This window comes from Panthera leo, chromosome B3 (genome assembly GCF_018350215.1).
Source record: "Panthera leo isolate Ple1 chromosome B3, P.leo_Ple1_pat1.1, whole genome shotgun sequence".
Classification (NCBI taxonomy): domain Eukaryota; kingdom Metazoa; phylum Chordata; class Mammalia; order Carnivora; family Felidae; genus Panthera; species Panthera leo.
In genome coordinates, this window is record NC_056684.1 from 119,253,827 (window position 1) to 119,277,918 (window position 24,092).

Genomic DNA, 24,092 nt, shown 5'->3' on the forward strand with positions numbered 1-24,092 from the left:
TTATTTTTGAGACAGAGAGAGACAGAGCATGAATGGGGGAGGGTCAGAGAGAGAGGGAGACACAGAATCCGAAACAGGCTCCAGGCTCTGAGCTGTCAGCACAGAGCCCGCCGCGGGGCTCGAACTTACGGACAGTGAGATCATGACCTGAGCCGAAGTCGGACGCTCAACCGACTGAGTCACCCAGGCGCCCCTCTTCTGCCCATGTTTTAATTGAATTATTCGTTTTTTGGGTGTCAAGTTTCTTATATATTTTGGATATTAACCCTTTACTGGATATGTCGTTCACAAATATCTTCTCCAATTCCATAGATTGATTGCCTTATAGTTTGGTTGATTGTTTCCTTTGCTTGCAGAAGCTTTTTATTTTGATGTAGTCCCAATAGTTTATTTTTGCTTTTGTTACCCTGGCCGAAGGAGACATATCTAGAAAGAGGTTGCTATGGCCTGTGTCAAAGCAGTTACTGCATGTGTTCTCTTCTAAGATTTTTATGGTTTCAGGTCTCACATTTAGGTCTTTAATCCATTTTGAATTTATTTTTGTGTGTGATGTAAGAAAGTGGTCCAGTTTCTCTGTTTTATATGTTGCTGTCCAGTTTTCCCAACACCGTTTATTGAAGAGTCCGTCTTTTTACCACTGGATATTCTTTCCTGCCCTGTCGAAGATTAATTGACCATATAGTTGTGGGTTCATTTCTGGGTTTTCTATCCTGTGCCATTGATCTGTGTCTATTATTGTGCTCTTATCATACTGTTTTGATTACTGCATCCTTGTAATATAACTTGAAGTCCAGGATTGTGATGCCTCCAGCTTTGGTTTTCTTTTTCAAGATTGCTTTGGCTATTTGGAGTCTTTTGTAGTTCCATACAAATTTTAGAATTGTTTGTCCTAGTTCTGTGAAAAATGCTGTTGGTATTTTGATAGGGATTACATTAGATGTGTAGGTTACTTTGGATAATACAGACATTTTAACAATATTTTTTCTTCCAACTGATGAGAATGGAACGTCTTTCCATTTCTTTGTGTTGTCTTCAGTTTCTTTCATCAGTGTTTTATTGTTTTCAGAGTACAAGTCTTTCACTGCTTTGGTTAGGCTTATTCCTAGGTATCTTATTATTTTTGGTGCAGTTGTAAATGGGATTGTTTTCTTAATTTCTCTGTCTGCACCTTTATTATTAGTCTAGAGAAATGCAACAGATTTCTGTACATTGGTTTTATATCCTGAGACTTTAACTAACTTCATTTATTAGTTTAGCAGTTTTTTGGTGGAGTCTTTCTTTTCTTTTTTCTTTTTAAGTTTATTTTATTTATTTTGAGAGAGAGAGAGAGAATGCGTGAGTCAGGGAGGGGCAGAGAGAGAGAGAGAGAGAGAGAGAGAGAGGGAGAGAGAGACAATCCCAAGCAGACTCCTCACTGTCAGCATGGAACCCAGCACGAGGCTTGAACCCACAAACTGTGAGATTATGGCCTGAGCTGAAGTCAGATACTTAACTGACTAAGCCACCCAGGCGTCCGTGGGGGAGTCTTTCTGACTTTGGGTAGTAGCATGTTGTCTGCAAATAGTGAAAGTTTTACTGCTTCCTTACTGATTTGGATGCCCTGTATTTCTTTTTGTTGTTTGATTGCTGTGGCTAGGACTTCCAGTACTATGTTGAATAAAAGTGGTGAGAGTGTTACTGACCTTAGAGGAAAAACTCTGTTTTTCCCCATTAAGGATGATGTTAGCTGTGGGTTCTTCATGTATAGCCTTTATTATGTTGAGGTGTGTTCCCTCTAAAGTTACTTTGTTGAGTGTTTTTATCACAAATGGATGTTGTGCCTTGTCAAATGCTTTTTCTGTATCAGTTGAAATGATCATATGGCTCTTATCCTTTCACTTATTGATGTGACATTGATTGATTTGTGAATATTGAACCACCCTGACAACCCAGTAATAAATCCTACTTGATCTTGGTGAATGCATTTTTTAATGTATTGTTGGATTTGGTTTGCTAGTATTTTGTTGAGGATTTTTGCATCTGTGTTCATCAGGGATATTGGCCTGTAGTTCTTTTTTTTTTTTTTTTCAATATATGAAATTTATTGTCACATTGGTTTCCATACAACACCCAGTGCTCATCCCAAAAGATGCCCTCCTCAATACCCATCACCCACCCTCCCCTCCCTCCCACCCCCCCATCAACCCTCAGTTTGTTCTCAGTTTTTAAGAGTCTCTTATGCTTTGGCTCTCTCCCACTCTAACCTCTTTTTTTTTTTTTTTCCTTCCCCTCCCCCATGGGTTTCTGTTAAGTTTCTCAGGATCCACATAAGAGTGAAAACATATGGTATCTTTCTTTCTCTGTATGGCTTATTTCACTTAGCATCACACTCTCCAGTTCCATCCACGTTGCTACAAAGGGCCATATTTCATTCTTTCTCATTGGCACGTAGTACTCCATTGTGTATATAAACCACAATTTCTTTATCCATTCATCAGTTGATGGACATTTAGGCTCTTTCCATAATTTGGCTATTGTTGAGAGTGCTGCTATAAACATTGGGGTACAAGTGCCCCTATGCATCAGTACTCCTGTATCCCTTGGGTAAATTCCTAGCAGTGCTATTGCTGGGTCATAGGGTAGGTCTATTTTTAATTTTTTGAGGAACCTCCACACTGTTTTCCAGAGTGGCTGTACCAGTTTGCATTCCCACCAACAGTACAAGAGGGTTCCCATTTCTCCACATCCTCTCCAGCATCTATAGTCTCCTGATTTGTTCATTTTGGCCACTCTGACTGGCGTGAGGTGATATCTGAGTGTGGTTTTGATTTGTATTTCCCTGGTGAGGAGCGACGTTGAGCATCTTTTCATGTGCCTGTTGGCCATCCGGATGTCTTCTTTAGAGAAATGTCTATTCATGTTTTCTGCCCATTTCTTCACTGTAGTTCTTTTTTTTAATGGTGTCTTTATCTGGTTTTGGTATTGGGGTAATGCTGGCCTCACTGAATGAATTTAGAAAATTTCCTTTCTTTTCTATTTTTTGGAATAGTTTGAGAAGAATAGGTATTAACTCTTTAAATGAATTTGTCTGTGAAGCCATCTGGTCCTGGACTTTTGTTCGTTGGACATTTTTTGATTACTGATTCAATTTCTTTGCTGGTTATCAATCTGTTCAAATTTTCTGTTTTTTCCTGTTTCAGTTTTGGTAGTTTATATCTTTCTAAGAATTTATCCACTTCTAGATTGTCCAATTTGTTGGCATACAGTTTTTCATAATATCCACTTATAATTGTTTGTATTTCTGTGGTGTTGGTTGTTATTTCTTTTCTCTCATTTGTGATTTTACTTATTTGAGTCCTCTCTCCCTTTTTTTTAATAAGTCTGGCTAGAGGTTTATCAATATAATTTATTGACTTTTTTCCAGAGAACCAGCTCGTGCTTTCATTGATCTGTTAGTTTCTATATCATTTATTTCTGCTCTAATCTTTATCATTTATTTTCTTCTCCTGATTTTAGGTTTTGTTTGTTGTTCTTTTTCTAGCTCCTTTAGGTGTAAGATTAGGTTGTTTATTTGAGATTTTTCTTGCTTCTTGAGATAGGCCTGTATTGCTATATACTTCCCTCTTAGAACCACTTTTGCTGCATCCCAGAGTTTTTGGGCCATTGTGTTTTCATTTTCATTTGTTTCCATTTCCTTTTTATTTCTTCTTTTTTGTCCTGCTTGACGCATTCGCTATTTAGTAGCGTGTTATTTAACCTCCATATATTTGTGCTCTTTCCAGTTTTTTTCTTGTGGTTGACTTTTAGTTTCATAGTGTTGTGGTTAGAAAAGATGCATTATATGACTTTGATCTAATTGAATTTCCTGAGGCTTGTTTGGTGGACTAATATGTGATCTATTCTGGAGAATATTCCATATGTACTTGAAAAGAATGTGCATTCTGCTGTTTTAGGATGGAATGTTCTGAATATATCTGTTAAATCCACCTGTTCCAGTGTGTCATTCAAAGCCATTGTTTTCTTGTTGATTTTCTGTGGATGATCTGTCCAATGATATAAGTAGGCTGTTAAAGTCCCTTACTATTATTGTATTATTATCAGTTAGTTCCTTTATATTTGTTATTAACTGTTTTATGAATTTAGGTTCTTCCTTGTTGTGTGCATAAATATTTACAATTGTTATATCTTCTTATTGGATTGTCCCTCTCATTATTATATAGTATTTTTTGTCTCTTGTTACAGTCTTTTTTAAGTCTATTTTGTCTGATGTAAGTATTGCTACTTGTGCTTTCTTTTTTTTTTTTAATTCTTACTTATTTTTGAGAGAGAGAGACAGAATGTGAATGTGGGGGGAGGGGGCACAGAGAGAGAGGGAGACATGGAATCTGAAGCAGGGTTCAGGCTCTGAGCTGTCAGCACAGAGCCCAGTGCGGGGCTCAAACTCATGAATTGCAAGATCATGACCTGAGCCGAAGTCAGATCTTAACTGACTGAGCCATCCAGGTGCCCCTACTTGGTCTTTCTTTGGACATCCATTTGCATGATAGATGTTTCTACATCCCCTCACTTTCAATCTGCAAGTGTCTACAATGAGTCTCTCGTAGGCAGCATATAGATGGGTCTCGTTTTTTTATCCATTTGGTCACCATATGTCTTTTGATTGGAACATTTAATGCATTTAAATTCAAAACAATTTTTTTTGAGAGAGAGGAAGAATGTGTGGATGTGTGAGTGAGGGAGGGGCAGAAAGAGAAGGAGAGAGAATCTTTAAGCAGGCTTCATGCCCAGCGTGGACCCCAACATGGGACTCGATCTCACAATTGTGAGATCATGACCTGAGTTGGACACTTAACCTACTGAACCACCCAGGCACCCCCAAAGTAATTATTGATAAATATGTATTTGTCATTTTATTATTTGTTTTGTGGTTTTGTCTGGAGATTTTCTTTTATCCTTTCTTATCTTTCTCTCTTTTATGATTTGCTGATTTTCTTTAGTGATATTTTGGATTTCTTTGTCTCTATTCTTTGCATATTTATTAATGGTTTTGATATATGGTTACCATTAGGTTTGTATATCATCTCTTTTGAATATAGCAGTCTATATTAAGTTGATGCTTATTTAAGTTTGAACCCATTCTTTTCTCCTCTCCTCCCCACATTTTTGGGATATGTTGTTATATTTTACATCCTTTTAGTTTGTGAGTTCCTTGACTGATATTTTACAGAAATATTCATTGCTACTGCTTTTGTCTTTCCTACCTTTATACTGTCACTTCTGGTTTCTCCTTTCCACTCAGAGTTCCCTTTAACATTTCTTACAGGCCTCGTTTAGTGATCATGAACTCCTTTAGTTTTTTGTTTGTCTGGGAAACTGCCTCTCCTCTTTGGAATGATAGCCTTTGCTGAATAAAGTATTCTCAGCTGCAGATTTTTCCCCTTCATCACTTTGAATATATTATGCCATTCCCTTCTGGCTTAGAAAGTTTCTGCTGAAAAATTTCCTGCTAACCTTACAAGTTTTCCCTTGTAAGTCACTACCTTCTTTTGTCTTGCTCCTTTTAAAACTTTGTCACTACACTTGGCCAATTTAATTACAATATGTCTTGGTGTAGATCTGCTTTTGTTGATTTTGATGTGCTTCCTGGTTCTGGATATGTTTCCTTCCCCAGATTAGGAAATTCTTCAGCTATTATTTCTTCAGATAAGTTTTCTGCTCCCTTTTCTCTCTCTTCTTGTAGGAGTCCTATAATATGAATGTTATTACATTTGATGAAGTCACTGAGTTCCCTATGTCTGTTCTAATTTTGCATAATTCTTTTTCTCTCTTTTGTTCAGCTTGGTTACTTTCCATTACTCTGTCTTCTAGATTGCTAATTCATTCTTCTGCTTCTTCCAGCCTGCTGTTTATTCTATTAACCGTGTTTCTCATTTCATTTATTTCATATCTTTGCTATGTTATTCCTTATCTTTGTGTTAAGAGTCTCACTCATGTGTTCCACTCTTTTCTCAAGTCCAGTAAGTATCCTTATTATCATTACTTTAAATGTTCTATCAGGCATGTTACTAATATTTGTTTTACTTAGCTCTCTGGCCAAGGCCTTGTCCTGTTCTTTCATTTGCAGTAAGTTTCTGTCTTCTCATTTTGTCTAAGTCTCTGTGCTTACTTCTGTGTGTTAGGAATGTCAACTATATCTCTTATTCTTAAGGGTAATGACCTTATGAAGAAGAGGTCCTGTAGTGCTCTGCTTTGTGGTATCCTCTGTTCCCTAGGGCCTGGTGCTTCTGGGAGTGTGTCCAGTGTGTTTTGCGTATCTTCTGCTTTTTTGTCCTGGCCATTTTATCCTTCAGGCCAGTCATCTGCAGAGGCTTTCTTTGTCTGTTGTGGGCAATGTTTGGTCCCTAGCCTAAATGTGGTGTGTTTTAACTATATAATGTGGTGCATTTTAACTATATGTGCTCTGGTCTGTCTGTGAAATGAGACCTGTCACCATCACTGCCAGAACCAAGGCTCCGAAAAGTTCCTACATGGGGAGATACAGTGTGAGCAAGGGTTTGGGCTGGTCTTCTGGAGGAGGGAGCCTACCATGCTGGGACTGAGGCAAGTGTGAGTGGGAGAGGCAGTTCTACCAGAGCACAGGGAGGTGGGGCTTGGTTTAAGCAAGTTAGGTAGTAAGTGTTGGCACTTTACACTGGTTCCCACGGGCAGTCCTATGCTTATACTGAGGGGCAGGGTTGAGAAATGGTGCAGGCCAGTTTCTTTGTTCCCAGAGGGGTCTCTCAGTGAACTCTGTCTTTCTGGGACATACTCTGAGATGAGCGAGTAACCTCCCCAGTGCTCTTCAGATCGCTATTTCCATGCTGTATGTTTGCCTGCCTTCTCTTTAAGAGAAAGGCAGTGCCCTAAGGGTTCTCCTCCAGCCAAGCCTGCCGACCTTTAAAACTCCACGCTGGTTGCCATAAATCATGAAATTTGGCCCCTCTTGCTCTCTTACTGTGGGATTTGTTTTCCCCGGATGCTCCCCAGTGTGTTAGTGTGTCTCTCGCCCTTCTCTCCCACCATTGCTCCCTGCCTACCATAGGGGCCACCATCCATTTCTCTCCCAAACTGTTGTCTCTGCACTTTCTGCCTTCTTTGATGTGGCCTCCTCTCTACCTTTAATTGTTGCAGTTGGTTCTGCCAGTCTTCAGATCAATATCTAGGTATTTAGGATGATTTGCTAGTTATCTAGTTGTGTTCATGAGCCAAGGTGAGCCTAGAGTCCTCCTACTTTGCTGCCATCTTCTTAACCCCCACATCCCCGTTCTTTAAACGACTTATCATTGTCTCTCCTCCCCTGCCTCACATCCTCATTTCAAATAGTTTTTAACTCTCAAACCACTCACGAAAATCAGACTACAAGGAGATCCTTTGGGTAGCAACAAATGCAGAATTCATAATTTATTCATTTGCGGGGGTCTCTTGATTCCTTTAATTCAGCTTTTTACAAATACCAGATATGTTCCTAGGATTAATGTCCACTGTAACAAGTAGTTATGTAGAGTTGATCATACTAGAGTTTTACCAAAATGGCTAGGTTTTTTAAATACAATTTTTTAAAAATTTTGCTTGCTTAATTGGGCATAAAATGGCAGGTCAAGGCGACTTTGTGTTTCTTCGATATCTGTAGAAGGTGAACAGATCCCTTATTTGCTGGACATTTACATTTTATAGATATTTTTAGTGACAGTGGATAAAATATATGTACCTCAAACCTTTGAGTGTTAGTCAAGGTTTTTCTGTATTATAACATTTTTTTAATGGCTAAGATAAGTGGCAAAAAAGATTATAAATCTCAGTAAAAGTACCTCTAGGAAGATTAGGACAGACACTGACATTTAAGAAACCATTTCTAATTGAAAGTCATTATTCTGCTTCTTATATATTTGGTGTTTTGGTAATCATTCACTCATTCTACAATGTTGAATGTCTGTCAGGTCTGTGGATGAGACCTCTTAAGGAGCGGACCTCCAGTGGAGGAGTCTACCATGTAAATAAATAATACAGCACCAGTATACGTTAGCGATATGAATAAAACATTTTCATTTCAACTTAAAATTGTGGGCATTTGTGCTAAAACATATTGCTTATCTAAGAAATAATTACATACTTTTTCTTTTAATCCTGTGTTCTTTATTTTATCTGAGTTTTAAAGACTTAGAATTTATACTGCAGGCTTAAAAATTAGCTCTTAGTTTGTTCAGGGTGGCACCGACCAGTGTGTTTAACTCTGTGTCAAGGATGTACTATGGACTGGTTACAACATTTCTTTGTTCACTGGCCAGTCTGTCCGTCTGTCCATCCTTCATCCTCCTCAGCCATAGTCATCTTTTGCTAAATGTATCCCCCTGATCCCAAGGGCAACTGAGAGAGTGTATGAGTCCCTCAAAATAAATATAATCAGCATAAATACATAGTAGAAAGTCCAGAGATGTCTGTATATAAAGCCCACATTAAGTAGGCTTTTTTTTTTTCTTTTTTACTAAAATCCATGAAGGAAATTTAGGTTTTCCACGCACTAAATCTACTTTAAAAAGAGTTGGGTGGTATCAGTTTTTCCCCACTGCTATCACTACATATCCTCTCTTTGGCCAAGTGGTTGCTGTTTGGATTCATTACCAGTCCGGTAAATGGTAATACGGAAGGTCAGTGTGCCTCTAAGAGCCCTGATGCATTTCCATGTCCAGTGTGAAGAACATGAAGTATGCATGCTCTGGTTCCCATTCCTTGTCACAGAGAATAAATCACAAGCTATATTGAAAATACAGTCTCTGCAGACTTTGGTGTTATGTCCACAGTTTCATAGTTTCTCAGGTGTTTCAACTTTTGCAGAATGTGATATATCTGCTTGTTCTTTTAATTGTTAATATAAGAATCTATATTTGATATATTATTAAAATTTAAAATGTATCTCCTTACATTTTTAAATGTCAGAATACCTGCCAATGGGAAATATCCCTGATCTATGCATTTAGTTATAATTTTTCCACAGTTATAATATTATAACTGATATCCAAATGGTATCAGTTGAGTCCATCTCTTCATCTCTTTATCTCATGGATGAAAATGATAATCCTCTCTCCCTGTTTTCTAAGATTAAATTTCAAGAAATATTTATTGTGTAGAGACAAATAAAACTCAGTTGACCTAGGGTATTCACAGTCTATTAGGGAATGCAGGTCTATAAGTAGATCATTGCAAAATAGTGTGGAAGTTCAAAAGTAAACGTGTCAAAACCCAGAAGTAGCTCTAAGGAAGCAATGGTTAATTATTTGATTGGCAAAGAACAAGAGAGACAAAGCAAGGATTGATGACTAGACTCATGCCAGATGGACAGGGTTAGGGCAAAGACGTTTCAGGAAGGGAGGCTAGAATATGCAAGGTTACAGAGATGAGAAGTGGCCCATTGTGCTCTGAGAGCCAGAAATAATTGTGTACTACTTATACAAAAGCTGTAGGCACTGCCCAGAAATGCCACTGGAGAGTAGACAGGGCCAGATCCAAAGGGACCTATTGCTTGGATTTTATTCTTCAGGCAGGGGACAGATTTAAAGCCAGTGAGAGTCATGACTGTGTGTATTTGGGGATCATTCTGGCAGGATGGATTGGAGAGAGTGAGCATGTAAGGTAGGAAGACTAAGCAGAGGAAGAAATGAGGTCAGTGAACCAGAAAGGAGCCACAGAGGATAATGGAGGGGCCAGGACTGAGCTGAGAGCTGAACTTTCCAGGGGCTGGAAGGATTAGGACTTGGTGACTGACTAGAGAGTTTCCTTTCTGTAGCTTAAGACATGTGGCTTTCTCCACTTCTCCCCAGTTAATCTCCAATGTTTTTTAATTCTTAGTTTCAAATTAGTTACCTACCCCCTAGACTATCCAGAGAGGGAAGAGGCCCTTTGCTTATTTATTTTTCCTAAAGCCCAGCCTAATGCTGTGTTCTTTTTAGGTGAGATGGGCAGACCTGGAAGAAAAGAAGGACGCGGATAGGAAAAGGGCCATAGGTTTTGTGGTCGGACAGACTGATTGGGAGAAGATCACAGATGAAAGTGGTCACCTGGCTGAAAAAGCCCTCAATCGAACCAAATATATATGAGACTTAGTTTTTGAACGGAGTCATTGTTCCTCTAAGGTAAGATTGCACACTCATATGAATAGCCTCTACTGTGTGGTTGTTTTGAAGGGTTTGAGATAAAGGAGACAGCATGCTTTGCTAAAAATGCTTCTCGTATTATTTTTTGGTTCTTAAGTATGTGCTAGTTGCCAACACTTAGAGTGCAAGGTATTGGAAAATGGAGCAGTTTTCTACAACTCAGCTCACTTAACGTAAGACTTGAGAAAAGCTTGGATTCTGTAGATTTGAGGAGTAGAGTGTTGAGATACTAAAGTCTACTGAACTTTTCTACCTGCTATCTCCTGGCATGACAGCCTTTTCTTTTCTTTCCAGGTGGTTCGCTTTGAGGTGATCTGAAGCCACGGCCTCATGGAGCTTCGTTGTGTGTCACCTTGCCTTCCACGTTTCAGTTTTTGTTTTGTTTCTACCACTTTAGTTTTTTAAAGTTCTCCAGTGTCCCCAAGAGGTATTAGAATCTTGCTGTACCCAAGCAAGACATTAATTTTTCTTTTTAACGATTTTGGGGAGGGAGGGAGTGATAGCTTAACTGCTGAAGCCAGGTGGGGGTCTGCTGGAAGATTCCAACAGAAAATATTTCCTCCACTGTACAATGTCACAGACTATCTCTATCATCATTGCTTTGTGGCTGTTTTTGTTTTTTACTGTATGTAACTGGTAGCTGATTGTACTAGGATTAAAAACAATAAACTTTCACGATAAAGCCGATGAGATTCATGGGCTACACAGCATGGGCCCCTTTCTCTCGTTTTCTTAATTTTATTTTTTTTGCTTTTTTAATATGGTGTGTTCTAATTACGTGCTAGCCGAACATCCCAAAACCTCTTTCCTATAGAATATTATATAGCTCAATATAATACATAGCACATATTGTAAACACAAGGAAGTCTCCGTAATCTTTGTTTTATAGCTTTCTTTATCTTTGCGTCTTGAAGACTAGTAGAGACAACTGCAAATATTCATCAGTTCCCTGGAGCACATCAGTTCTGTAGCACGATGTTTTATTGTTTTTTATCATTATTATTACTTTGATCCTCTTGCTGTTGCCTCATGCCCCGTTATGTTTTGATTTTTCCCTCATCTGGCTTTGACTCCTGGTGGACAAAACTGATGTACTCCATAGAACTCAGGAACTTGTTGCCTTATTGCTGAACTTGAATTAACTGATGTTTGCATCAAGATTTCAGGGAAGGAGTATGGAGATGCGCAGCCCTCTGGCAGGCAGCCTTTAAGCCCTTCAAGTTTTCAGGTTCTTGCCAGATTGCTCATGATTGGAAAGCATGGCCTTCTGCACAGAATTTCCCCTCTTGTGGATAGTACCAGGTGGAACCTAGAAATATATGGTGCTAAAACCCAAATATCATTCCAATTTAAAAACAGAAAAACATTCTTTTCCCTCTTCTATTCTGCAAAGCAAAAAAATATCATTTTCTAGCATGAGAGAAGACCTAGAGAAGAGCCTTCCTCCTCAAACACCGTTTTCACTTTGTAATCCAACTCTGCAAGTTCTAAATGTGTTCACAAAAGGCTTGAATATTTTGAAATACTCACTTTTGGGCTACAGACAAAAACCTTTTAGTTTTATGACCTACGTTAAATACCGTGTGACCAGAGATGATATTTATTAGCATTCGAATAGTACTGCTTTGGGTGTCAAGAACGTGAAATTACAGTACTGAAGACCAACTTAATGGGAATCCTCACAACTTTCTGTTCTTTTTATCTTCTCTGAAATTCTGAATGTTTACATGTAAGAGGCTTTTAACAAGTCAATATTGAACGTGTAGTTTGTTTCATTAAATAACACCTACTGTTTGTAGTATTTAACAACTTACTTTGGTTGCTTATTGGCTGACAGTATACTTCTATGTACTGATCTTTCTCAGCTGCGTTTATGACGTTGAGTGAAGGTCCATCACAAGATAGCCAATAGAACTATTGTGTGTACAGAGACTCACTTGAATCTACCAAATGCTTGTTCTTATCAAAGACAGTATTTCCAGAATGTGTTCTCTAGTTCAGAAGACAATGGAGATATATATGTTCTTACAGAGAATGTCTTACTTTAGTTTTCTTAACCATTTTATGTTCTAACAGTATTCAGAATGCCAATGAAATAGGAAGTGGTAATCACCTGTGAATCACCATAAACCTGCCATATTTTTGCCTTGCAGCCATGGCTTTGTGTCTATGATCTTATACCAAAGGGGATAAGGAAAGAGGAAACAATCTGTAGAAGATACAGATTAACATGACCTTAGGGGATAAACATAGAATGTTGGCTACTTTCGGAAGTTGGTCTAACAAATAACTTCAATGAAAGAAGATTAATGAAAAAAAGATGAGGCCCCCAAAAGAAAGTAATAGAGACTGTCAGTTGATATTTGATTTTGCTAGTCTAAAGGACTATTACATTCTTGAATTTGCATTATCACTGGACTCAGAATAGAACACCCAAGAATATATTGGAGAAATTTCGTGTTGGTAGAAAATACCTTGATAACACAAATATTTTAAGTTTATTAAGAGATGTCCTTGGAATACAGGGGACCAAACTTGGATTCCACTTATGTGCTAGCATTTTACTGTTGTTTTATTTACATAGTTCTTATCTCCGAAAGCTGCTTGGTATGTGTCTTAAATTTTTTATTTTAATCCTATCAAGTTGATTTAAAATCTTTTGTGGTGTCTGGTGTCTTAATAATAATCTGATATTGGGGAGAGTTCCTCATATCTTTAATGTTTCAGACCTTTTAAACTGTGAAAAATCTCATTTCAGTGATTCAGCTCTGCTTGATGAGATGCAGAAATTTTTTCTATTTAGAAATCATTTATTTAGGGTTAAGTTGGCATATTCAAAATACATTGTAATTGATTACAGGGATCAGAAGCCATCAGTTACTCTCTGTTGGTTGACACTGACTTGGATTCTCATAATTTTTGAGAAGTTATATTTGAGTCAGATATCAGTGATTAATTCAGAAGTTTATTGACAGAGACAAAGGTCTTAAATTTTCTGGTTGGATTTACTTCCTTTGTGAAAGAATTCCAGTTGTTGATTGAGCAAACCAAGTATTAAATTCTGAGTTGGACTGACTGAAACTTTCAAACTAGGTTTTCTATTAGGTATTTTATGTTACGGTAGGCTTTTTTGTTAAGTATTTTGTCCTGCTGACTGTGCGAGTTTCAGGTATTTTTGGTAATAGTGGTGTCTACAGCCTGTCTTACTGGTGGGACCGTAAAATCAACAGGTTGTCAGCTACAAAGAGACCATATAGTTGCTTCACATACAGTTTAGAAATACCAAAACTGAGGTGAATTTTACTAAGCCATACGAGAATGATTCCTCATTTTTAGTATCGACGGACCCTGATACAAATTCAAGTTCTTCTCTTAGAAGCTATGTGACCTTAAGCAACTCATTTAACCTATCTGAGCTTCCATTTCCTCATCTATAAAGTGACAGTAACAAAACTCACCTAGCAAAGGTTGCAGTGAGGAGTAAATGGATGATGTTGTAAGCTGCTTGGCACGGTGCCAAGCACCTAGTAAAAGGTGAAAAAAAAAATGGTAGCTGTCATCATCGTCGTTAATTCGTTTTTAACTCGTACTTATATGTGCTTGAGAAATTTGACATTTTCGCTTGGCTTGAAGGTAATTGTCATCTTTTATAGCCAGCTCTTATAGACTGAGCTATGCCATGTGAAATGGTGTGGCGTGTGTGTTTCGGGAGAGTAATACTTCGGAAGCATTTTCAGGTAAGCAATGAAACTGATTTTCAGAACCAGTATGGAAGCTTAAGAGGTTAGGTGCAAAGGTTAGCTAATATGCACCAAGGAGGGGATAAGTAGTAACAGAAAGCAGTTACCAGACAACAGGTGTGTACAAAGGTGAAAGCGCTGAAGCATTGATTTGTCTTGATTTTCATATATTCAAAGAGAAAATAGTAATTTTATGAATAAGTAATACATCCATGTGGCATAAAATTCAGAAGGTTCAAGGGCAAGTGAATTAAAGTCTCCCATCCCAACCCTCAGCCTCCTCCTATCCCATCTGTAGAAGCAACCAGTGTTGCCTGTTTCTTTTGTTTCGTTTCAGAAATAATTCTGTGGACAAGCGTTATTAACATTTTTGTTTTTGTTTACTCGGATGGTAGAGTGCTACACAAAGCACCTTATTTTTGTGTTTTCTTTCTAATAGTATGTCTTAGAAGTCATTCAGATCATCTATAGAACACTCCCATTCTCAGTTCTCCCTCCCCCTCTTCTCTCCCTCTCCCCCCCCCCCTTTTCTCCTCTCTCTCCTTTCTCTCTTTCCTTCTCTCGCCCACTCCTTCCCTCCCTCCCGGTCTCTTTTCCTCCCTTTCTCCTCTCTCTCTCTCTCTCTCTCTCTCTCTCTCTCTCTCTTTCTGCCTCTCTCCCTCCTTCTCGCTCTCTTTCCCTCTCTCCCTATTTAGTTTCCCAAAGTTACCTTCTTATTTTAAGGAGCTTTGCTGAAAAATGTTAACAATTGCTTCATTTATATTTCTGTTCTTTTCATGGCATGGGATATATATTGTATAGGTATATTTCTTTACAGTTTTATCACATGCGTGGGTTTGTGTGTCCACCCCCATCTTCCTCCCACCCCCATCTCTAATCCTTGGCAGCCTTTAATCTGTTCTCCATTTTTGTAATTGTATCATTTAAAGAATGTTATGTAAATGAAATTATATAAGATGTAACCTTTTGGGATTGGATTTGTGGCCTTGTTTTACTTGACGTAATTCTTTTGGCATTCATTCCAGTTATTATGTGTATCAGTAGTTTGTTCCTTTTTGTTGCTTAGTAGCGTTCCATCCCTTTTCCCTTTTACAGCTGCAGAATATCGTATATCTTTATCATAATTTAATATACCAAGTTTTCGTTGATGGATATCCGTGCTGTCTTTGCTCTTATAAATTTTGAATTTCGTATATCATCATCACTCTGCCACCTCCTGTACTTGCCTGATTTCTAGCAATGAAGGAATACTACCAATGGCATCCTTTACATAGACATTTTCAGAGAGTGACAGTTGCTTGAGAGCCAGCACAGCATAATGGTGACCTGTCAAGAGAAATGACAATAATGAAATGACAAAAACAGACCTTGTTTCCTGGAAAGCCCTGCATGATAGGATTCTGACAAAGCAAAGAATCATGATGCATCTTAGAGGGCCAGAGACTGTGATGATTCCCTGGGCCACACATAACTGAGAGTTAAATCCTTACGCCTCTCTCCTCTGTACCTCTGGATATTTATGCTTTTCAGTGACTGATCTGATTCACTTCTTAGGCCCCATTGCTTTCACATTAGACCCTAGTCAACGAGCGTCCCCATGGCTGGGGCTGAGCTGCAGTTAGGCACAGCCCTCTGCCTGCCAGCAGGACCTTGCATTTGTGATCCTATGAAGAGTTTGTAGATTTAATGGTTTATTATGTAAGAAAGGACTTGACTTTGAGTCTTCTACTTAAGAAGCTTAAACTGCCTACCAAATATTCACATTCTTGTTTTTGACAATGTTAAGCTAGATTACAGATCCCTCTTCTGTATTTCAAGAATTGAAATAATCTCTTCCACCATAACTTGAAATCCCCCTCACACCTATTACTTCTGACAGTGAATTCTAATTCTTGACTTAAGTATGTCTAATGTTTATTTCTTTTACAGCATCTAGCTAGCTTGGTGCATGGCTCATGTATCTGTAGAGTGAACAGAGAGGCTATCTCCCGCGAGCATGGCAGTAGTCACACACTTACTCAGAGTCGGACAGGTAACTAAGGAGTGAGTCAGAGGGTGGAGACTGGCCAACTGGAGAACAAGGTAGGTCCAGTTACAGGGGAGGCAGCGCCTGCTTAGCCACAGCAGATTGTGGCCATATAGGGACGTGGGCCATTGCCAGATTTTCTGGGTTTTCAAGAGAAGTGAAAAATCAGGGTTTTTATGTGAAATCAGCGTTTGGGCACTAGGAACCTATTTTGGGTTCTGTTTAGTTTGGTAGGGGGTTTTTTGGCAAATGCTTTGGCCTGTGCAGTTCGCCTGCCATTTCAGACTTGAAGGCTGCCGGTTTGAAACTCTTGATGTTTAGAGAAGAGGTTGGAAAGACCTTAGGGCTCATTCCTGTCCAGTCCCTTCATTTTAGAGATGAAGTTTCTGAGGCCGAGAGAAGACCAATGACTTGGTCAAAGTCTTACAGTTACTTGATGGGGAAACAAGCCTAGACTTGGGTTTCCTCATCCCTGACTCGGCACTTTGTTTTTTCCTTACTATGATACCTTCTTTCTGAGGGCCTTCATAAGTGCTAAGGTGGTGAATGCTCCAGTATTGTGTGTGTTGTATGCACGTGCACATGTGTGTGTTTTCTAAATTCTGTGGACCTGAAAGTGCATTCTGATGTAAACATATCTATCAGGAACAATACAATTCAGTTGGTTACCTCTAAAATCATCTTCCTTGCACTCTCACAGGTATAACTGTACACTTGGAGTCTCATTTATTATTTGTTAGATTGTTGAATGTTTTTAATCACAGAAGCTTAAAATTTTGACAAGTATTGAATTAATTATTACGTAAGAACAGAGTAGAGGAAATCATGTTTTGCTGTTCAGATGGCTCCTAGAAGTAATTTTGTGTTCTGTAATTTGTGATTTCTCATGTAATATAACTAACCTGTTTGTTCCAGCTCCAGTGACAAGCATCATAACCTACTTCACTTGGAAGTTCCCTATTACCCATCTTATTAAGGACAAACTCAGCAGCTTGATAATTAAGTCTGTCAGTAACATGATCCCAACTACTTCTCCAGCTGCTTCTTCCACCCTTCTTACCACATGCACACTACACTGTAGGCACTGTCCCTAAAATTTCCTGTTTCCTTTAGAAATTGTATCTTAAGGCCCAACTCACATGCTACCCTCTACCTGAAGCTGTGTTCTTCCTGATCTTCCTGTTTTGCTCCCTCCTCCCAGCTCTCAACAGGGTTTTGTTTGATTTGTCCTATGATCTCTCTCTCTCTCTCTCTCTCTCGCTCTCTTTTGCATGTAGCTTTGGTATATTTAATTTTTTTAAGCAGAATTAACATACAGTGTTATATTAGTTTCAGGTGGATAATATAATGACTCAACAGCTCACCACAATTAGTGTGATCACCATCTGTCACTAAACAGTGTTATTACTGTCTTATTGTTGATGAGGATGCTAATTGATGCAGCCACTGTGGAAAACAGGGAAGTTCCTCAAAAAATTAAAATAGAATTATCCTATGGCCCAGTAACTCTACTACTGGGTATTTACCCAAAGAAAATGGAAAAATAGATGCACCCCTGTGTTTATTGCAACATTATTTACAATAGCCAAGATACAGAAGCAATCTAGGTATCCATCCGTAGGTCTATGGTCTCCTCTCAATTTATCTTTCTAGTAGAGTAACTTATATACCTGTCTGTTCTTTCTTCCCCATCCCATTCTTTCTTCCCATTCCCATATGCAAGCTCCTAGAGGGCAAGATCTATATTTTGCTCTGCTTCCATCCTTGTAACACCTAATATGCAATACCTGTCATGTATAGTTGGTGCTCAACAAGCATATTTAGAGTTGATGTGATTAAATTTAAATATAAATTAATTCACATAACTCTAATTCTTGAGTTTGCTTTTTCACTGCCTCTGTATCTTCCAGTTGGTGGTATATCCATAAGTATTCTATAAACCAGGCATTACAAATTCAAATACCTGCTATGGACAGGAAGATGAGTGAGAATTGGCTAATGGTTTCATAATGGCATGTTCTGTTCTTTTGTCAGGAACATACATGTTTGGTTCTTTCATCAGGAACATACTTTGTTTACAAACTAGACATGTAGGAATATTCTTCATTCTCATGGAAAAATGTCCTCTTTCTAATTTTTCTTGAAACATTTTTCACTGTGTATCTTTAGTTTTCCCACATTTAGTAGATGTATAAGTACAAGTGTTCATTTTCTTTACTGTGTGAAAAACAACAATGGAAGCAGAATGATAATGGTACCTGACTCTCAGCCTGGGGAGGCAGTAGGGCATGGCAGGGACTGGGATGATGCAGGGTACTTGCCCTATCTCAGTGAGACAGTTCTTCTCCAGCCAGTGGTTGCCATGAAGCAAGGTAGACCAAATGTTACCAGATGAAGATTAAGTTGAAAGCTGGATTTTTATGTGATGTAGCCTTTTCAAAATACTATGGAGACCACATATTACCAACAGGCCATCATTTGGGGACTTCTGACATACACCATAAAAGATGTCTGAAAGACAATTACTGTAAAGAAGATATCCATAGGAGAAGAAACATCAGGTTTGCTACATACATAGTATGTAAATATTTTGACCAGTACCTTATAACTGATATTTTGGAACGAGCAATTCTGTTTCATTGAGGCAGATAGCAATACGTACATATACATAATACACTGATGCTGAGTTTGCAGTAGGTTATTTTTTGTCCACTGCTTGCTGTTACACGGATGCACGTATTTTGCCTCCCCCTTGGGCACATCCTTTCTGTGCCTCCACTTATCAAGATGGTAGGTAAGCATCTTGTGTGTGCACAATTAAATAGTGTGCACACACTTATCCCAGAGAAAGAAGACAGCAAGAATTCCCTTTGGTTAAGTGGAACAGCTGAGCAGCCATACTCAGATGTGAATTTAACCAGAATGTTCTGCTCACAACTCTCCATTGCTTCCTACTATTTCTCCTGGGGAAAGAGGATGAATGTCATTAAAGCTTCTTTGTTGGCACCTGTCAGTGTCAAGGTGGGTATACTTTTGCTATGTTTGATTTCTTAAAGTATGTTTTTGGGCATTATCTTTTTCAAACCCATTTCAGCCATAAAGTACGAATTCGTTCATTCTTATCATTTAAAGAAATTAAAGTACTACAGATAATACTAGAATCCCTATTGAGCAACAAACCTTTTGGAGGTAATTACTGTTATCATTTTGGAGTGTGGCTTTGCAAACCTTTTTCTGTGCATTTATACACATATATATGTACCTATAAGGATATAGTTTTATTGTTTTTTTTACATGAGTGATATTCTTTACATGTTTTCTGCAGACCCTTATGTCTGTGTATACATATATACACACACACATACATATATAAATATACATATGTGTATGGGTATATTCCATAATATCTGTATAACATAGATTATTTCTCTTATTTGTGACAGTTTTTCACTGTCATGACAATGTTGCCTTGAACATTCTTGTAAATGCCGTTTTGGGACATAGTTTCAAATTTTCCAGGAAAAATACAGAAGAATTTAATTATTAGGCCATATGGAAACAATTCTTCCTTTTATGTCCTCCTAATAATTTTCTGTATATGTGTTTTAGAAAGAGTCCTAACTAATGGCTGGGATATCAAAAGAAGTTCTTTTCTTGGTATTTTAAAATCCAGGTTTTTATGCTGCTCTGATTTGAATTCAGTCTTTTGAATAAATTTGGAATTGATAAGGATAAGCAAAATAAGTTCAAAGTAGTAGACATACATAGATCAAAACTATTAAGCTTTTGGGAATAGGTGCTGTTTCAGTGGTGGGGAAATTGTCATTTGAGAAGATTATCTCTCTTAATCATGAAGTTCTTTTTTCCAACTCTTTCTCTTCTTCCTTTGGAATTATGACAACTGGATTCACAGGTGCTATGAAAATATCTTCTCACATTACACATCTTGTTTAATACTAGTTTGAAAAATCCTGGAAAATAACAGGTTTTGATACTGTACCCTTGCTTTAAAAAAAAAAAAAAGTACTGGTTTGGTGAAATCTGGAATACCCACTTCTCATGAGAGGGTCTAGTTCATTTTTTTAGGTATGAAAACTTTTATTAAAAGTTATTTACACGAATAACTAATATCAGAAATGAAAGGGAGGGGCCATCACTAAAGAGTCCATAGACTTCAGACATTAAAAGAGTAACAAAGAAATACTGTGAACAACTCTTTGCCCACAAATCTGATAACCTAGATGAAACAGACCAGTTGCTTAGAAGACACAATCTTGCAAAATTCAAAAAAAGAAAAAATAGACAATTTGAATAAGCCTGTATCTGTTAAGGAAATCAAATCAATAATTATTAACCTTCAAAAACAAAAAGCGCCAGACCTAGATGGGTTCACTGTATCCCAGGATCAAACATTTCAGGAAGAAATTATACTAATTCTCTATGATCTCTTTCAGAAGATAGAAGCAAAGGGAATACTCCCTAGCTCATACTATGAGACCAGCATTATCCTGACATCAAAACCAAAGACATTACAAGAAAAGAAAACTGCAGACTACAGATTTCTCATGAATATCTATGCAAAATTTCCTAACAAAATATTAGCAAATTGAGTCCAACAATGTATAAAAAGAATTATGCACCATGGCCAAGTGGGAGGGTATGCAACATTCAAAAATTAGTTAATGTTGTCCTGCACATCAACAGGCTAAAGAAAAAAAAAACACACACACACACACATCATATAAACAGATGTAGAAGAAGCATTTGACAAAATCTAATACTCATTCATGATAAAAACCCTCAGTAAACTAGGAATAGAGGGAAACTTCCTTAACTGGATAAAGTGTAACTACAAAAAGCCTACAGCTAACATATTTCATCATGTTTAATGTTCCTACTAAGATCAGGAGCAGGCAAAGATGTCCCTTCTCACCATTGCTTTTGAAAATTGTATTGGAAATCCTGGATAATGCAATAAGACAAGTAAAGGAAAGAAAAGATACACAGATTGGGTCAGAAGAAATAAAACTGCCTTTGTTTGCAGAAGACAGTACTGTTTATATAGAAAATCCAAAAGAATCAACAAACTCCTGGAGCTAATAAGTATAGCAGGGTTGCAGGATACAGGGTTAATATATAAAAGTCAATTGCTTTCCTATGCACCAGCAATAAACAAGTGGAACTTAAAAACAATACCATTTATATTACCACCCCTAAAAATAAAATACGTAAGTATAAATCTAACAAAATGTGTGCAAGATCCATACGAAGAAAACTATAAAACTGTGATGAAAGAAAGAACTACATAAATGCAGAGATAGTCCATGTTCATGGATAGGAAGAGTCAATATTATCAAGATGTCAATTCTTCCCAAATTGATCTATAGATTCAATGCAATCCAAATCAAAATCTCAGCAAGTTTTCTTGTGGGTATTGACAAACTGATTCTAAAGTTTATATGGAGAAGCAAGAGACCCAAGATAGCCAACACAGTACTGAAGAAGAACAAGATCGAAGGACTGATATTACCTGACTTCATGACTTACTTACAGAGCTACAATAATCAAGACAAAATAGACAACAGGCAGAAATAAATGGAACATAAATGAGATCCCAAAATAGACCCACATAAATGTAATTAGCTGATCTTTGACGAAGGAGGAAAGGCAATACAGTGGAGCAGAGATGGTATTTTCAACAAATGGTGTCAGAACACCTGGACATTGATATGCAAATAAGCTGAACCTAGACACAGACCTTACACCCTTTACAAAAATTAACTCAAAATGGGTCATAGAACTAAATGTAAAACATAAAACTATAAAACTCTTAGAAGATAACATAGGAGGGGTGCCTGGGTGGCTTAGACAGCTAAGCGTCTGACTTTAGCTCAGGTCACGATCTCATGGTTCATGGGTTTGAGCCCCATCAGGCTCTGTGCAGATAGCCCAGAGCTACTTCGGATTCTGTATTTCCCTCTCTCTCCGCCCCTCCCATGCTCACACTGTCTCTTTCAGATAAACATTTAAAAAAAAAAAGAAGAAAGTAAAAGAAAGAAGGAGGAAGGAGGGAGGAAGCAAGAAGAAGAAGAAGAAAGGAGGAGGAGGAGAAGGAGGAAGGAAGGAGAAGGAGAAGAAGAAAACATAGGAGTAAACCTAAATGACTTTGAGTTTGGTGATGACTTTTTAGATCACCAGAGACACAACCCATGAAAGAAAGAATTGATAAGTTGGACTTCATTCAAATTAAATTTTCTGCTCTATGAGCGACACTGTCAAGAAAATTAAAAGGCATGCCACAGACTGGGAGAAAATATGTGCAAAATGCATATCTGATAAAAGACTATTCTCCAAAATACTCAAAGAACTCTTAAAATTCAAGAATAAGAAAACAACCAATTTAAAATTGCGCCAAAGACTTTACCAGGTAGGTCACCAAAAAGATATACAGTTGGAAAATAAGCATATGAAAAGATGCTTCATATCATACGTCATCAGGGAAATGCAAATGAAAACAAGGTATCCTCACATACCGTTAGAATGGCCAAAATCTAGATCACCGACACCACCAAATGCTGATGAGGATGTGGAGCAACAGGAACTCTTCTTTGTTGCTGGTGAGAATGCAACACAATGCAGCCACTTTGGAAACCAATTTGGCAGTTTCTTAGAAAAGTAAACATACTCTTACCATATAACTCAGCAGTCATGCTCCTTGGTACTTACTCAAAGGACTCAAATACTATGGCCAATAATAATCTGAGCATGGATATTTATAGTAGCTCTATTCATAATTGCCAAAAGTTGGAAGTAATCAAGATGTCTTTCAGTAGGTGAATGGATAAATAAACTGTGGTACATCCAAACAATGGAATATTATTCAACACTAAAAAGAAATGAGCTGTGAAGCCATCAAAAGCCATGGAGGAAACATAAATGCATATTAATAAATGAAAGAAGAATCATATACTACACACTATGTAATTCCAACTATATGATGTTCTGGAAAAGGTAACAATGTGAGGACAGTAGAGATTAATGGTTGCTAGGGTTTAGTGAGCAGAGAGGTTTTCCAGGGCAATGAGACTATTGTGTATGATACTATAATTATGGATACATGCCATTTACACCTGTCAAAACTCATAGAATGCACAACACCAAGGATGAAACCTAATGAACACTATGGATTTTAAGTGATGCTGATGTATCAATGTAGTTTTATCAGTTTGTAACAAATGTACCACTCTGATGGGGATGTTAATAATGAGGGGGCCTGTGCTTTTATGAAGGCAAGTAATTTTATGGGAATCTGTGTATCTTCTGCTCAATTTTGCTATGAACCCAACATGACTAAGTCTGTTTTTAAAAAACAAACAAACAAAAAAAGTACTTCAGGGAGGTTTTATTTTTCATAAGAGTCTTCTGCTTTCACTACATGTGAATCTGAGTGTGTCAGTAAGGCCTCTACAGGATTTGAAAGGCATTCCTAAAAGTTTATTGTCAGGGAAGCATGCTGACATTGGAGGCCTTGAACCAAGAATTGGTAAGGTTCTGGTTGAATAATTGTGTAGATTCCATAAGCATAGGATTACTCTTTATGTGTGCATGTTTGGAAGAATTACAAAATACGAATAGTGCTCCATGTGAAGAGTCATATGCTAGAGCAGTTAGTTATAAAACTTGACATGTAAGAATTGCCTGGGGATCTGTTAAAACTCCAAAGGCTCAAGCTATATACACCTCATAACAATTAGAGTCTAGAGGTGGGACTGGGGCACCAGTAATTTTTTTTAATTTTTTAAAGTTTATGTTTTTAGTAGTCTCTACACCCAGTGTGGGACTTTGAAATCACAATCCCGAGATCAAGAGTTAGCTGTTCTTCCAACTGAGCCAGCCAAGCACCCCAGCACTGGTCATTTTTAAAGCCCACCAGGGAGTTTCAGTGTGCAGCAAAGTTTGAGAACCAGAGTTCTAAAGGAAGTGTTTAATTTTATTCCATCTCCATATGAAGATAAGTTCATTAATAATAATTCCCAAAGGCCCTGGTCTGTTAGTACTTTGCAGGTGTGGAAGATGTTGGAGGTGTTGGAAGGATACTTGTTAATAATAATTTTTTAATTTTTATTTTGAGAGAGAGTGCACAAGTAAATTCATATACGA

General features: G+C 37.8%; 1 protein-coding gene across 1 annotated transcript in view; it reads left to right on the plus strand.

The window, feature by feature from the left end:
• YLPM1 (YLP motif containing 1) overlaps window positions 1-10,853 on the plus strand; it is a 75,540-nt gene extending 64,687 nt beyond the window's left edge. The window contains exons 20-21 of the mRNA XM_042943805.1: window positions 9,963-10,145; window positions 10,461-10,853. Coding sequence (XP_042799739.1) covers window positions 9,963-10,109 — 147 coding nt within the window. The 3' untranslated portion in view covers window positions 10,110-10,145; window positions 10,461-10,853. The remainder of the gene's footprint in view (window positions 1-9,962; window positions 10,146-10,460) is intronic.
• Window positions 10,854-24,092: the final 13,239 nt, after the last annotated feature.